Here is a 15000-nt window from a genome sequence, read left to right as displayed (position 1 = left end):
TATATATATAGAATTAAAAACTAAAATAGTTTTTATTGCTGAAAAATCAAGCTTTCGTTGGCCAACTGCCAACGTCATCAGGATGGAGATGCTGGGGTGGGGAGATTCCGTTTATACTGTTGGTGTCTGCACTCTGCTCATGGAGCACACTCAGATCTGTTTGTTGAGGTCTGCCGTATTTCTTTGAGTTGTCGCGCATCCGTTTTTGGGATGTATTTGTCTCTGGGTATCTGTTGTTAAAAGTGAATATGTGAATATATATGTGAATATATGTCAAATGCTTGTTAACTATTTTTTAGATTACCTTGCTAGGCCCCAAACATGGGGCAAATCTTTATCTCCTGTGTCAGCCTATCCTGAAGGCCATCGACAGGCAGTAGTCACACTGGTGACAGCTCATATTTGTGTAAATTTTAAATTGCTAACAAAGAATTAAGGGAGACTGATATGCATTTCAAACTTATTAGTTTTCATCAGTCAGCCATACCCTTCTGAGATTCGAACCTGGGCTGATTGCACATTAGGCAGTTGTTTTCACCTCTAAGCCACAGGATCTCTCTCGCTTTGTTAGCTGAGAAGCAAGGGGAGATATATATGTCAAATGCTTGTTAACTATTTTTAGATTACCTTGCTAGGCCCCAAACATGGGACAAATCTTTATTTCCTGTGTCAGCCTATCCTGAAGGCCATCGACAGGCAGTAGTCACACCGGTATAAATATATATATATTTACTGTTCCCTAGGTGAAACTCAGTGAAAGAATCCTAGCAACTCAACAAGGGCTTTTAATCCGCTTGGTGCAAGAAGCCGACCGTGGAACGTACCACTGCATTGCCACAGAAAATGGCTTCAAGCAAACAATAGCCAAGGTGAACTTCAAGGTTCTGGATTCAGACACCGTGGCCTTCATGACAGACAAGTGGTCTCCGTGGACCTGGGCCAATCCACTCCACACCTTGCAGTTCCACCCAAAAGACCTGGCTGGAACTTTCAGCCACTCTGAACTGCAGATGATTAATCAATACTGCAAAGACACACGGCAACTGGGTCAACAGGCTGAAGCTTCCTCAAAGATGAGAGGGGACTATGGCAAACTCAAAGCTCTTCTCAACAGCCGAAAGAGCAGGAACCGCAGGAATCAGTGGCCCGGATCTTAAGGGCCAAGCTCCATCAACAAACTTCTTCTTCTCCATCACCACTGCCATCTTGTACCCTCAATCAAGGGATTCATTTTCATCGGGTGGTTTTCTTTCCCTGCTGAGAGTAGAGCGGTAATCCAGCCCGCTCGATAAAAGCTTAGGACACCCAAACTCTCTAAGCTAAAACCAGACCATTAAGACCAAGTCCAAAGAGAAGTAATCTATTGATCCCACCTTGCTTTCACTCTCTTAAGCCTTCAGAGAGGGCGTCGTGCCATGTTTTGAGGTCATTTTTGTTATCTTGATACGGAAAACAAATGATGAAGCACTGAATGTCCAGCTTGCAAGGTGGGAGGAAAGAGGGTTAGGACAAAGAGTGTCTCGGAGTAGTCTTCATCTACATATATGATTTTGTGTGTGTCTGTGTGATTCTCTGTTTACGGTACGTTGCGTTGAAAAACGAGCTCTTTGTGGAGGCACAACATCAAGTCAATTTCCCATATTAATGTCACAGAAAGATCATGCTGATTAGGAATGATGGGGTGTAAGTACAACACAGTTGGGGAAGGAGGACTTGGGAAAGCTAATATCACAGTGGTTGTGGCATTTGCCATGTTCAGATAGCCAGGATCATGAGTGTTCAATTTCCATTGTGTATTTGGATAAAATGGAACCTAAAATAAAAATAAAAAAATACATACATGTAGTACAAAACTACTAAGCCCATAAAATCAAGTGAAGGAGAAAAGTAATATGAGAATAAATATTTGCTGGAAGTTGCAATAATTTATTTCATTACACATCTCACCTGTAATACAATGGTGCGTACAGAAGGCACAATATATAGAGTTAATAATAGGCTGATAGATTGACATCAGTCATTTGAACTAATTAATAATTTGAAAATGTCTTAAACTGAATCTGAAAAAAAATAATGAAATACTCCCTTGTGACACTCTACAGCGTAGCCTCCATAATAACAGGAACATTATTAACAGTACAGATATAAATATATAGATACGTATCCAAGCAAATACAGATGGCTATAAACCATCACATCCATTGCATTGGCCAATATCCTATGTTGTGATATAATCCATTTGTGACATATGTTTATAAAGTATGATAAGAGGGAGCTGTATCTTCACTGGTACCAACAATTAAGTCTCCATTAAATTTGTTTCAATTTCTCGCACTGAGATGTTAGGTCAGAAGAGATATTCTTGGGACATTCATCTCAATATGTTTGGAATCTTCTGGTAGATCCTAAGCAAAGTAACCAGCTTTTCATGCACCATGGGAGATGAAATACAAGGGGGAAAAGCACATGAAATTGCAGTTGGCACCTATATCACCAGCTGTCTCCAATTTTTGACCAAGGGTTTGGTAGCGAGACAATGATGAAAGGCATGTACTTTTCAGCTCTTACCATTTTCTGATTTACCCTCATGTTCAGCTTAATTAAATTCAGCATCAGCTTCTCACTTTTTTTGAAGACCACCCCCCCAACAGACCTTTGATCAGTTTTGCCTAATGTGGGTATGCCCATTCCTTCTTTACGGATTTTTGACTTTTGGGTAGATTTTTGGCATTGCCAAATTCAAATAATTAAGGCAACCCCATAAGGCAGACTATTCACTGGGGGAGCCTGAGTCAAATAAGGATGCACAAAATGTGAGTCTCTACTCTGTGGTCTGAAAAGTCTAGAGTCAACTTGAGGCTCACTCAAGAAGCAGCTAAGCCAAACGCCCCCCCTCCCCCAATAGCATTTTGGTCGTGTGTGAATTGTACCTAAACCATGTGCTTTTCCACAGAGCATTTCATGCAAACTGAGAAGCAGCTAGCAAATCTGTTGTGGATGACCCCTCCTTGGGTCGGTATATGTATGCTTTCTGCAGGACATTTCCCAAACAGATGTTCCACTTCCCACACAAATAACTCCCAGTTCTCAGACATACTCCATAACCAATTTTGCAATTTGCACTAACAAGCGTACCTAAAGACGAATGCTTGTGTGCTCTTTTTAAGACACTTAACTTAAGTGCTTTTAACGTTGCCGAGTTTTCAACCTCCACAAGAGTAACATCAGCCTACGTAAGCCTAGGCCAGGGGTAGGCAACCTTGGCTCTTTTATGACTCATGGATCTCAACTCCCAGAATTCCTGAGCCAGCATGGCTCAGCTTGGAAACCTCTCCCTTTCCCCTCAGCGTGGCTGGCTCAGGAATTCTGTGAGTTGAAGTCCATGAGTCATAAAGCAGCCTAGGCCTTGGCTCTTTTATGACTCATGGACTTCAACTCCCAGAATTCCTGAGCCAGCATGGCTCAGCTTGGAAACCTCTCCCTTTCCCCTCAGTGTGGCTGGCTCAGGAATTCTGGGAGTTGAAGTCCACAAGTCATAAAAGAGCCAAGGTTGCCTACCTCTGACCTAAGTCTACTTTGCCTCCCTTTTTAACCTTCTTTACAATAGCTTCTCTCCTTGGAAGGTGGTGTTTCCGCTTTGCTAACCCTTCCGCGGATCATGAAGAAATGAATAAATCTTCCAACCGCTAAAACTGTTCTCTGTCATGCTTCTCAGTGAAGTTGAATGAAGAGAGGACCTCCAGAAATTTTGGGGAGCAAAGCTCAACACTGAGCAAAGGGTAGACATATTTCTGTAGGCAAAAATCAACAGGGAGTGCGAACTACATTATAGTACGGCGTGTTTAATTTCAAGGCACAGCAGTCGCCCTCTTCAAAGACACTCTAGTCAATTTTGTTCAAGTCTGACCTTCAAAGTGGGAAGATTGATCTCTAAGTGGAATCTGCAATTGCTCTTAAACTCTTCTTGGCTGATCCTAGAATTGGAAGTCATGCTGGAAAGGAATCAAATAACCTGATTTCTAATAAGAATGTTTATTACAAAATCTAGGGGAGCTATTTGGGGGGGGGGGAAATCCAGTAATTGTAAGCTTTACTATAACTGAACTCAAGATTAATTCTTGGTGGCCTCTTGCTCTGGATGGCTCAACAAACTTGATACGTCCTGCATTTGGTTGGGAGGAAAAGTTTACCACCAGTTTTTTTGTTAGTGTAATATATCAGTCTGGTGTCAAGCTGTTTCCTTCTGATCTGGCCAGGATTAGCTTTCGCAGCTACTTAACAGAAAATTGCTTTCCTTATAGCATAAATTCCTTCTAGCCACCATAAGAACACACAAGTAAAGAAGCCAATGATTATCTATCCTGGGATAAAGAGAGAAGGAATTATGTTTAGTCCTAGTCATGAAATTAGAACAACCTTCCCCAGATGTTCTGGCTTTCAATACCTGGAAATCCCCAACAGTCTTCCTGATGCAAGAACTTAAATCCAACATGCCTTGTGGCTGTTTTTGAGTAATTTCAAATTGGCACTGGCAAGGAGGGTTATAGAATAGTTGCCAAAATGGTGCTTATGTGGTATCATGAGACCACTATTAAGAAATCAAGATATTAATGTAGCCTTTGTACACTAAAGCTACCTCTTGTGTTCTTATTTGATCTTCTCATATAGGTTATTTCTGAACATGGCAATTTCCAGCTGTCATATCTGTCTGCCTGCCTGCCTGCCTGCCTGCCTGCCTGCCTGCCTGCCTATCTATCTATCTATCTATCTATCTATCTATCTATCTATCTATCTATCTATCTATCTATCTATCTATCTATCTATCTAATCATCTATCATCTATCTATCATCCATCCATCCATCATCTATGTATCTATCATCTATATATCTATTTCTATTTATCAACATCTATCTATTATCATCTACCTATATCTCTACCTGTCTATCATCTATATCATCTGTCTGCCTGCCTGCCTGCCTGCCTGCCTGCCTGCCTGCCTGCCTGCCTATCTATCTATCTATCTATCTATCTATCTATCTATCTATCTATCTATCTATCTATCTATCTATCTATCTATCTATCTATCTATCTATCTATCTATCTATCTATCTCTACCTCTAACATTATCCATATCTCTGTCTGTCTGTCTGTCTGTCTGTGTATGTATGCATGCATGTCTGTCTGTCTGTCTGTCTGTCTGTCTGTCTGTCTGTCTGTCTGTCTATCTATCTATCTATCTATCTATCTATCTATCTATCTATCTATCTATCTATCTATCTATCTATCTATCTCTACCTCTAACATTATCCATATCTCTGTCTGTCTGTCTGTCTGTGTATGCATGCATGTCTGTCTGTCTGTCTGTCTGTCTGTCTGTCTGTCTATCTATCTATCTATCTATCTATCTATCTATCTATCTATCTATCTATCTATCTATCCCTAACATCATCTATCTCTTTCTGGTCACTAACCTTCCCCTTAAACGATGAAAATGGATCTATCCCAGCCTCTGCTTTGAGCTTTCTAACAGTGGGTACTGGCAGTTTGGGGGGAGTGTAGATTCTTCCCCAGTCAAACAATAAGAGAAAGTAATGCACTGATGTCAGGCATCAATAGTTAGACCCTTTAAAAATGAAAGCTGGAATTGTTTTTTTTTTTTTTTTCTTTAAAAAAAATCTCAAATTCTGGAACTAGAATTGACTACTAGACTGATAAAAGATGGACTGGACTAGCATTCGTGAATTTGGATTCAACCTTAATGTAGACTGGGTAATCCTTTTATAGCCCTTATGTACATGACTGTTCCATCAGCGTAGCCTTCTAAGTATGGTGTTCTCCATAAACATCGGTCTTCATTTCCATTAATCCCAACCACTAGGTTCTCCAACTAAAACAATGGGCAACATCTGGAGAACTTCGTTTCATAGAAATCTGATGCAGAGTTTTATTAAAATTCTGCCCATTTAAAAGCCAACCTCATCTTAATACCCCAAAGATGTATGTTTATAATATGGGTTGCTGGGTTTATTTGTATTTAATAATCTTCCTATTTTGAGGATACCGAATAATATATATATTTCTCTTTTTTTAAAAAAAAAATGAAGAAACATCTTTTAGACCTGAATGTGCCAAATGTAAACATAGTCCGTGCTATTTTTTCCCCCCATCGATATGTACTAAATCTTTTTTGTGACTGCTTTTGTCATTTGTAAAGTTGGATGATTTTTTTCTTCAACAATGCTTTCTTTGTGATTGTCAGTCCTGTAAGATACCTGCGTTTCATCTTTAAAAAAAAAATTCTCTCTCTTATGCCAGATGTGAATGTGTATAGATTTAGCATGATGAAGCCCCTGAAGGTGAATACGTGGTAGGTTTTGAATTAAAAATAAAATAATAACACAGTAGTATTTAATTGGATACCCCAACTATTATTTGCCTGAAAAAAAAAATAAAGGGTATTAAAACCAATTTCTCATTTTGGTTGGTCGGGGTTTCTTTAATATGTTTTATTATTATTATTTTGCAAAATCATCCTAATATTTGGTAAACATCGTGTTGTCTGGGTTTATATTTTAAAAAAACAACAATCAATAGCAATTAGTTTCTATAATTCTATAGTCCACATAATAGCTTTGCTTGATGTTCTCTTCTTCCATAAATATTCTCTTTTGCCAACCTTGAATTAGTACAATTCTTATTATTTGGATAAATAGCAATTAAATATAAATGTTTTTTTCTAATATTTCTTCAAATAATAACCACAATGATATAAAGGTTCTTTTCTAACTGATCATCTTGATTGCCTTACCATAGATCCTGTTTAAAAATCTTATTTAAATTTGTTTTCCCCACAATATTCAAAACATTCTTACTGGTTAAGATTTTCATTACACTTAATTATTTAAGTCTTTTTCCTCATGCAGGCCATCCCAACACCTTTACATTTCCTCATATCATAAAAAAGAAAGAAAGAAAAAAAGAAAGAAAAGAAAAGAAAAGAAGAGAAAAGAAAAGAACAGAAGAGAAAAGAAAAAAAGAAGATAGTATACTATTTAAAATACAGGAAGCTTCTTCAATCAGAACAGAGATGGGACCTTGGAGATCTTCTAGTCCAACCCCCTGCTCAAGCAGGAGATCCTATACCCTTTCAGACAAATGGCTGTCCAGTCTCTTCTTAAAAACCTCCAGTGATGGAGCATCCACACCTTCTGGAGGCAAGCAGTTCCACTGGTTAATTGTCCTCACTGTTAGGAAGTTTCTCCTTAATTCCAGGTTGCTTCTCTCCTTGATTAGTTTCCATCCATTCTTGCTTTCTGGTGCTTTGGAGAATAGCTTGACTCCCTCTTCTTTGTGGTAGCCCCTCAAATATTGGAAGACTGCTATCATGTCACCCCTACTGCTTCCTTTCTCTAGACTAGACATAACCAATTCCTGCAACCATTGTTCGTATGTGTTAGCCTCCAATCCCCTAATCATCTTTGTTAGTCAGATGAGAAACAAACACAGTGACAATCTGTAGAAATCCTTTCTTCACCTAACGCTTGCTCTATGCCAGGGGTCTTCAAACTTGGCCCTTTTATGATTTGTGGACTTCAACTCCCAGACTTCCTCAGCCAGCATGCCTGGCTGAGGAATTCTGGGAGTTGAAATCCACAAGTCATAAAAGGGCCAAGTTTGAAGACCCCTGCTCTATGCCTTGGTTAATCCAGTTGGGCTCACAGGCACAAAGAGTTGCTACTGTTGCTTGCAATTCTACATTGCAAAAAATAAATAATAAACTAGCATTATTTGAAGAAGCCAGGACAGAGAAGAGAGACAAAGAAGCCAAGATGGCTGCAATGACCATCAGAGGAACAGGTTTCTTGGCAGCCTTGATTTTTGTTTTTTTTTTACACCTTCTGGGAAGAGGCTAACCAACATCAAAAAAACAATGCTCAGCTTCATTCAGCAAGCATTGTTGTTGTTGTTAGTTGCGAAGTCGTGTCCGACCCATCGTGAACCCATGGACAACATTCCTCCAGGCCTTCCTGTCCTCTACCATCTTCTGGAGTCTATTTAAGCTCACGCCTCCTGCTTCAGGGACTCCGTCCAGCCACCTCATTCTCAGTCGTCCCCTTCTTCTATTGCCATCAACCTTTCCCAGCATTAGGCTCTTCTCCAGGGAGTCCTTCCTTCTCCTTAGGGGGCCAAAGTATTTGAGTTTCAACTTCAGGATCTGGCCTTCTAAAGAGCAGTCAGGGTTGATCTCCTCTAGGACTGACCGGTTGGATCGCCTTGCAGTCCAAGGGACTCGCAGGAGTCTTCTCCAGCACCATAGCTCAAAGGCCTCAATTCTTTGGCGCTCAGCCTTTCTTATGGTCCAGCTTTCACTGCCATAAATTGCAACTGGGAAGACCATAGCCTTGACTATACGCACTTTTGTTGACAGGGTGATGTCTCTGCTTTTTAGTGTGCTGTCTAGATTTGCCATGGCTTTCCTCCCCAGGAGCAAGCGTCTTTTAATTTCTTGGCTACAGTCCCCATCTGCAGTGATCTTGGAGCCCAGGAAAATAAAATCTGTCACTACAAGCAAGCATTAACCCTGCATAATTCTTTACATGGGAGCAACAGGGGAGAAAGTGACAACTTGCTTCTACCCACGCAAAGTAAATAAAAGACACATTCCTTTAATCTCTGTCTGTTTCCTTTCTGAGCTTCTCAGCATTAATCTCTCTTTTGCAAACAGGGAGGTAATAAACAACGGGAAAAGCCTGGCTGAGGAATTCTGGGAGTTGAAGTGCACAAGTCATAAAAGGGCCAAGTTTGAAGACCACTGTTCTCTACGGTTCCCCTTGTTTGTTTGTTTTTTTGTTGTTGTTTTTAATTTGCAGGGTGGAGGGAACAGATGGAGCTGGTTAAATTTTCCAGGGATCTAATTTTTAACTCGGCATTCTCCAAACTCATCTACCAGCCCATCGGAGGTGTCCTGTTGCCTCAGAAGAAACAGCTCTGTCAGTGTGACTTTCTCTGAAGTATGCCATTTGGCCCTGAAGATTTATAAAAGAAAAAAAATAGCAGTAAGCTTACTCAATGGAACGGTGTGTTCGATGGGAACAGGGTATCTGCAAAGTACGGCCAAAAAGAACAATCAAAATTCTAAAACCACCCCCTTTTTTTAATGTGCATTGCACACAAACGGGAAAAGCTTTGGTCAGATATGGGGCCTCCATCTTGACTTCTTTTGATCGTACCCTTCAGACGATCCCAAATAGGAAAAGACTGAAAGATTCTACCTTGAATGGAAAAAGTTTTAGAACATTTCAGTAGTATTAATTTGGTTCTAAAAAGCATAACACTGAAATATTATTATTTTCATTCAGCAACTGTGAATCTGTGATACACAAAACATCTTGTGTCATAGGCCATTATCTCTCTCCACAAGACCAGAGATGATAGATAGATAGATAGATTGATAGATGATAGATAGATAGATACAGTAGATAGATAGATAGATAGACAGACAGATAGAATGCAAGAATAGATGGATACATGGATGGATGGATAGATAATAGTATGAGATGGATGGATTGATATAGAAGGTTGGATAGACAGATATTAGATAGATAGATAGATAGATAGATAGATAGATAGATAGATAGATAGATAGATGATAGATAGATAGATAGATAGATAGATGATAGATAGATAGATAGATAGATAGATAGATAGATAGATAGATAGATAGAATGCAAGAATAGATGGATACATGAATGGATGGATATATAATAGTATGAGATGGATGGATTGATATAGAAGGTTGGATAGACAGATATTAGATAGATAGATAGATAGATAGATAGATAGATAGATAGATAGATAGATAGGCAGGCAGCAGACAGACAGACAGACAGACGGAGAGGGAGAGAGAAGAATGGATGTATAATAGAAGGACTGATGGATAATACTGTATATGACAAATGAGTAAAGTGATCTATTAATTAACACATTTCCAGTGAAGCAACTTTTATAGAATAGATGGTTCCCATATGTAATATCAAAAAGGTTCTTAAGTTCATATGGAATCTAGAAGATACCTACATATCAGCACTTGAATTTGCCTACCCAGGAAGTACAAAATTACTTCAGAAAACTCGCTTCCACATTTCAAACCTGTGAAAACAAAAAAAGTATTTGGCTCATGGACAAAGTTTTCCCTTCAGAATGGTGCAAAGCAGCGAGTTTGATAACAGCAACTGGATGGAGTTCAAAATACATGGAAGGATAGTCTATACAAGACTATCTTGTATAAACATTCTTAGTAGATATTTGTGAAATTCATAATCTGGGTGTACTAGCACCTTAGGGAATAATAGGAACCATTATTGCTAAAGATACCCCAGAATTACCTCACAATCTCCATTGCTGAATATATTTTTTTCCTTCTGTGAGAAACCGAGATTTGACAAGGAAGAAAGAAAGGATTTCTCCACACGAAATTAACTCAGTGGACAATCAGAGTTGTCCTACTTGGTTTCTCTTCAGATGCGGATCATTTGTAAGCCACTTGCCAGTTACTCCTACCCATTTTGGACCAAGAGACCACTACTAATCGTAAAGGTTTCTCACAGATAACCAACTGTTTCTCACCCATGATCAGCTTGCATATTAGCAGCTGTTCAGCCTTGGAAATGGTGTGGGTAGGGCTTACCAAGTCCCATCATGCAGCTGTTGCCCTTGTGAGATGGAGCATTGCCAGCCGTTGGCTTGGCCACCAAAAAGATTCAACAGTGGAGGACATGGAGGACTCAAGAAGCTCACGTAGCTTGGTCTCTGACACTCAATTTTTCCAGAATATATATTTAATAAACTGTAGCAGCTGGTTTCCTGCAACTTACTTATCCAAAACTAAACAAGACACACTATGTTGTAGGCACGGCATTAACAAATAGTACACTTGGGGTCTTTCATCAGAAGGACCATCATCCAAGACATGATTAATCACAACATGCCTCAAGGTGAAGGCCTCTACATTTGTTTAGATCACAGTGTCTATACTAACCAACTTTATTATAAATCATGTGGGTTGCTGTCCATGTTTGGAAAGTGTAATCTCATCTACTAACAGCATACGATCCCAATTGTTGCTCTGCCACAAAGTTAGAAGGGTTGTGAGAAGTAATTGTGGTATGAGGTCTCAAATTTAAATTAAGATGAAGGTATAGCATACTATAGTATACTAAGGTATAGTATGGGTGGTACCTCTAGTTCAGCCCCCTGCTCAGGCAGGAAACCCTATACAATTTCAGACAAATGGCTGTCCAGTCTCTTCTTAAAAACTTCCAGTGTTGGAGCATTCACAGCTTCTGGAGGCAGGTTGTTCCACTGGTTAATTGTTCTCGCTGTCAGGAAATTTCTCCTTAGTTCTAGGTTGCTTCTCTCCTTGACTAGTTTCCATCCGTTGCTTCTTGTCTTGTCTTGTCTTGAATTGAATTTGAATTTATTAAATTTATATGCCGCCCTTCTCCCTAAGGACTCAGGGCGTCTCACAACAATAAAAAGTTAAAAACATAAAATACAAAATTTAAAAAAGAATTAAACAATGAAGTAAATACATAACAATAGACCCAGTAAAACCAAATTTAAAACTACAGTCAGTCCAGGCCCGATTGTTGGAACATCCATATCTTCAGGTCACAGCGGAAGGACCAAAGGTGAGGGGCCATCCTCAGTTCCGGGGGCATTTCATTCCAGAGGGTCAGTGCACCCACAGAGAAGGCTCTCCCCTTGGGGGTCGCCAGCTGGCATTGCTTAGCTGACGGCACCCTGAGGAGGCCGACTCTGTGGGAGCGAACCGGGCGATGGGAGGTTGACAATGGCAGCAGGTGGTCTCGCAAATACCCCAGGCCTAAGCTATGTAGGGCTTTAAAAGTAATTACCAGCACCTTGAATCGCACCCGGAGGACAACCGGAAGCCAGTGCAGCTCGCGCAGGAGTGGTGTAACATGGGAGTATCGAGAAACTCCCATAAGCACCCATGCGGCCGCATTTTGCACCAGCTGAAGCCTCCGGGTGCACTTCAAGGGCAGCCCCATGTAGACAGCAGTAATCCAGGTGAGAAGTGACAAGGGTGTGGGTGACCGTGCATAGGGCATCTCGGTCCAAAAAGGGGCGCAACTGGCGCACCAGGCGAACCTGTGCGAAGGCCCCCCTGGTCACAGCAGTCTTCAGGTGCTTTGGAGAATAGCTTGACTCCCTCTTCTTTGTGGAAACCCCTGAGATATTGGAACACTGATATCATGTCCCCCCTCGTCCTTCTCTTCATTAGACTAGATCAGACATGTCAAACGTGTGATGTCACATGACGTCACACAACGTATCGAAAGAGTTTTGCTATTGCTGGCAATGGGGTGGGTGTGGCTTCCAGATGACATGTCCAGCCCACAGTGGGCCAGCAGTTTGACACCCCTGGACTAGACATACCCAATTCCAGCAACCATTCTTTGTATGTTTTAGCCTCCAGTCCCCTAATCATCTTCGTTGCTCTTCTCTGTAGTCTGTCTAGAGTCTCCACATCTTTTTTACCTTTGCAGATATCTACACCAACTTGTATATTTCACATACACATTTTCTATCATATTATGATGTACATCTAAATGCGTTTCCAGTCCATTGAGTGTTTTTTTTAACTTTACTGAGAAAATGTTTCGTTTTGGACTGACTTATAGAACATTCAACTTATAGAACATTTGAACTGATTTACAGGCCATCTGATTCAACTGATGTTGCAAATCTAATGCTAGATGCAAGAACCTGGGTCTTCCATTACGACTGGAAGCGAAGCAGATGGCTACAACAATTTCTCAACTTTGCAATGAATTTTCCCCCGACATACTTGCACCTTCTTAACCAAGGGCATAGCTTCTCTGCCCTGCAGTGCTTATTTCATTGCCAGCATTTTTCGTTAGCTTGAAAAATTAATCCAAGAAGAAGCCACTCACCTTGCTGGTGTGTATTTTGCTGTCAGCAACACAATTCACTCTTTCAAAAAGAATTAATCTGCTTGATAGTGTGGGTGAGTGGAGAAAGCCAATGTACATTGAGCAGAAAGGAGATTCAGGCAGCCAACTCTGAAGCCAGCCAGCAAAATTCTTGGATATTGCACAAGTCATGTCATGAGAAAGATTTCAGATTGATGCCAAGAATTGTTGGGGTATGGTTTTGTTTTTTGGTGTGTGTGTGTGGGGTGGGGGGGTGGGTGCGTGTGCACAAGCACCACCTGGGCAAAAAAACACAACATTATGTTTAACTGAGCTGTTCCTTCTTGACAATATATCCATATAAGGTTGACATCTATTCCTTGTATTGTATGGCTACTGGGAGGGTATAAGGAGGGGGAGGATGGCTTCAACCCCTGGAAATAAAGATGGACATAATGTCTGTGTTTAAACAAAGCTTGGATGTGGGAGAGAAAGGGGTCCAAAGCAATAGACTGTTGTGATTTGGCCAAGTTCTCATTATGGCTAGCTGAGATTCTATACTTGTGATGGAGAACGGACGTTCCTGCATCTGTGTTGCTTACAATCAGGCCCAAGGGCCAAGAACGTGGAGTTACTTCTGGCTATCTTATTTATTGTTTTCTGCCTATAAACAAAATCTTGCCAGACTAAAGCAACTTTCAGCATCATAGTTCTACTCTGTGAATTGGTAGGGAGGAATTGTCCTGGCTGCCTCTCCACCAGACACTCCAAGTTCTGCTGACTCTGCCTCTTGAGAACGTGGTCCACCCTCCTGCCAGTCAGATCTCATTCTACCTCACTTACATCTACAGAATATTTCACAGGAAGAGTGGCATACCATGCGGTGTGGAAAATCCATAAGGGATCTCCTCCTGCTCCTCCTCCTCTTCTTCCTCCCCCTCCCTCTCCTCCTTTCCTCTCCCTCTCCCTCTTCCCCTCCCCCTCCCCTTCCTCTTTCTCTCCCCCCTCCTCTTTTCTCAAGGAGAGAAGCAATCTAGAACTAAGGAGAAACTTCCTGACAGTTAGAACAATTAACCAGTGGAATAACTTTACCTCCAGAAGCGGTGAATGCTCAAACACTGGAAGTTTTTAAGAAGAGACTGGACAGCCACTTGCCTGAAATGGTATAAGGTTTCCTGCCTGAGCAGGGGGTTGGACTAGATGACCTCTAAGGTCCCTTCCAACATTATTATTATTACCTCCTCTTTCTCTCCCCCCCCCGTCCAACTCCTCCCAAAATACTTACTTTGCTGGAAACAGCTGTGCTTTTAATTCTTTTATACCTTTCGTTTTTATACCTTTTATACCTTTGATTCAAATAGGTGAACAACCGGTTCTCTGGGTGGATTCCGCTTCCGGAAGTCCATTCTGGGCCTGGGCAACAAAAAAATTAGCTACCGGCTCTGCCAAAGTGGTGCGAACCGGCTGAATCCCACCACTGATCTCACACCTCCAGGGGCTGCGAGCACCCCTGGTTGGGAACCCCTGTGCTATTGCTTAACAGGTCTCTTAGATGTGAGAGGACCAGCTTATTCCCAGTCTGGTACATGCAAATGCCAAAGATTTTCAGGGTTTTTTCCCTCCTCCCTCTTTTTAAAAAAAAAAAATAAAATAAAAATAAAAATAAAAAATGCAGGAAAAATCACTACTGGCTATCTCACAGAAATCTTTTGTAATAACCTTGGGGACACAACTTTCCATAACATGTAGTTTAAAAAGTCTATAGTTTTAAAGAGAAAAAAGAAGTAAAGAAAGAGAACAAAGTTGGAAAGAGAAAGAGAGAGAGAGAGAAAGAGAGAGAGAGAGAGAGAGAGAGAGAGAAAGAAAGAAAGAAAGAAAGAAAGAAAGAAAGAAAGAAAGAAAGAAAGAGGGAGGGAGGAAGGAAGAAAGAAAGAAAGAAAGAAAGAAAGAAAGAAAGAAAGAAAGAAAGAAAGAAAGAAAGAAAGAAAGGGGGAGGGAGGGAGGGAGGGAGGGAGGGAGGAAAGAAAGAAAGAAAGAAAGAAA

General features: G+C 40.8%; 1 protein-coding gene across 1 annotated transcript in view; it reads left to right on the top strand.

Annotated features, from left to right (window-relative positions):
• Positions 1-2522, top strand: part of SEMA3C (semaphorin 3C) — an 88524-nt gene extending 86002 nt beyond the window's left edge. The window contains exon 16 of the mRNA XM_083366285.1: positions 744-2522. Within this exon, the coding sequence (XP_083222411.1) occupies positions 744-1157 (414 nt within the window). The 3' untranslated portion in view covers positions 1158-2522. The remainder of the gene's footprint in view (positions 1-743) is intronic.
• Positions 2523-15000: the final 12478 nt, after the last annotated feature.

Source organism: Vipera ursinii, assembly GCF_947247035.1.
Source record: "Vipera ursinii genome assembly, chromosome: 6".
Classification (NCBI taxonomy): Eukaryota; Metazoa; Chordata; class Lepidosauria; order Squamata; family Viperidae; genus Vipera; species Vipera ursinii.
This window is presented reverse-complemented; position numbering and strand designations above follow the sequence as displayed.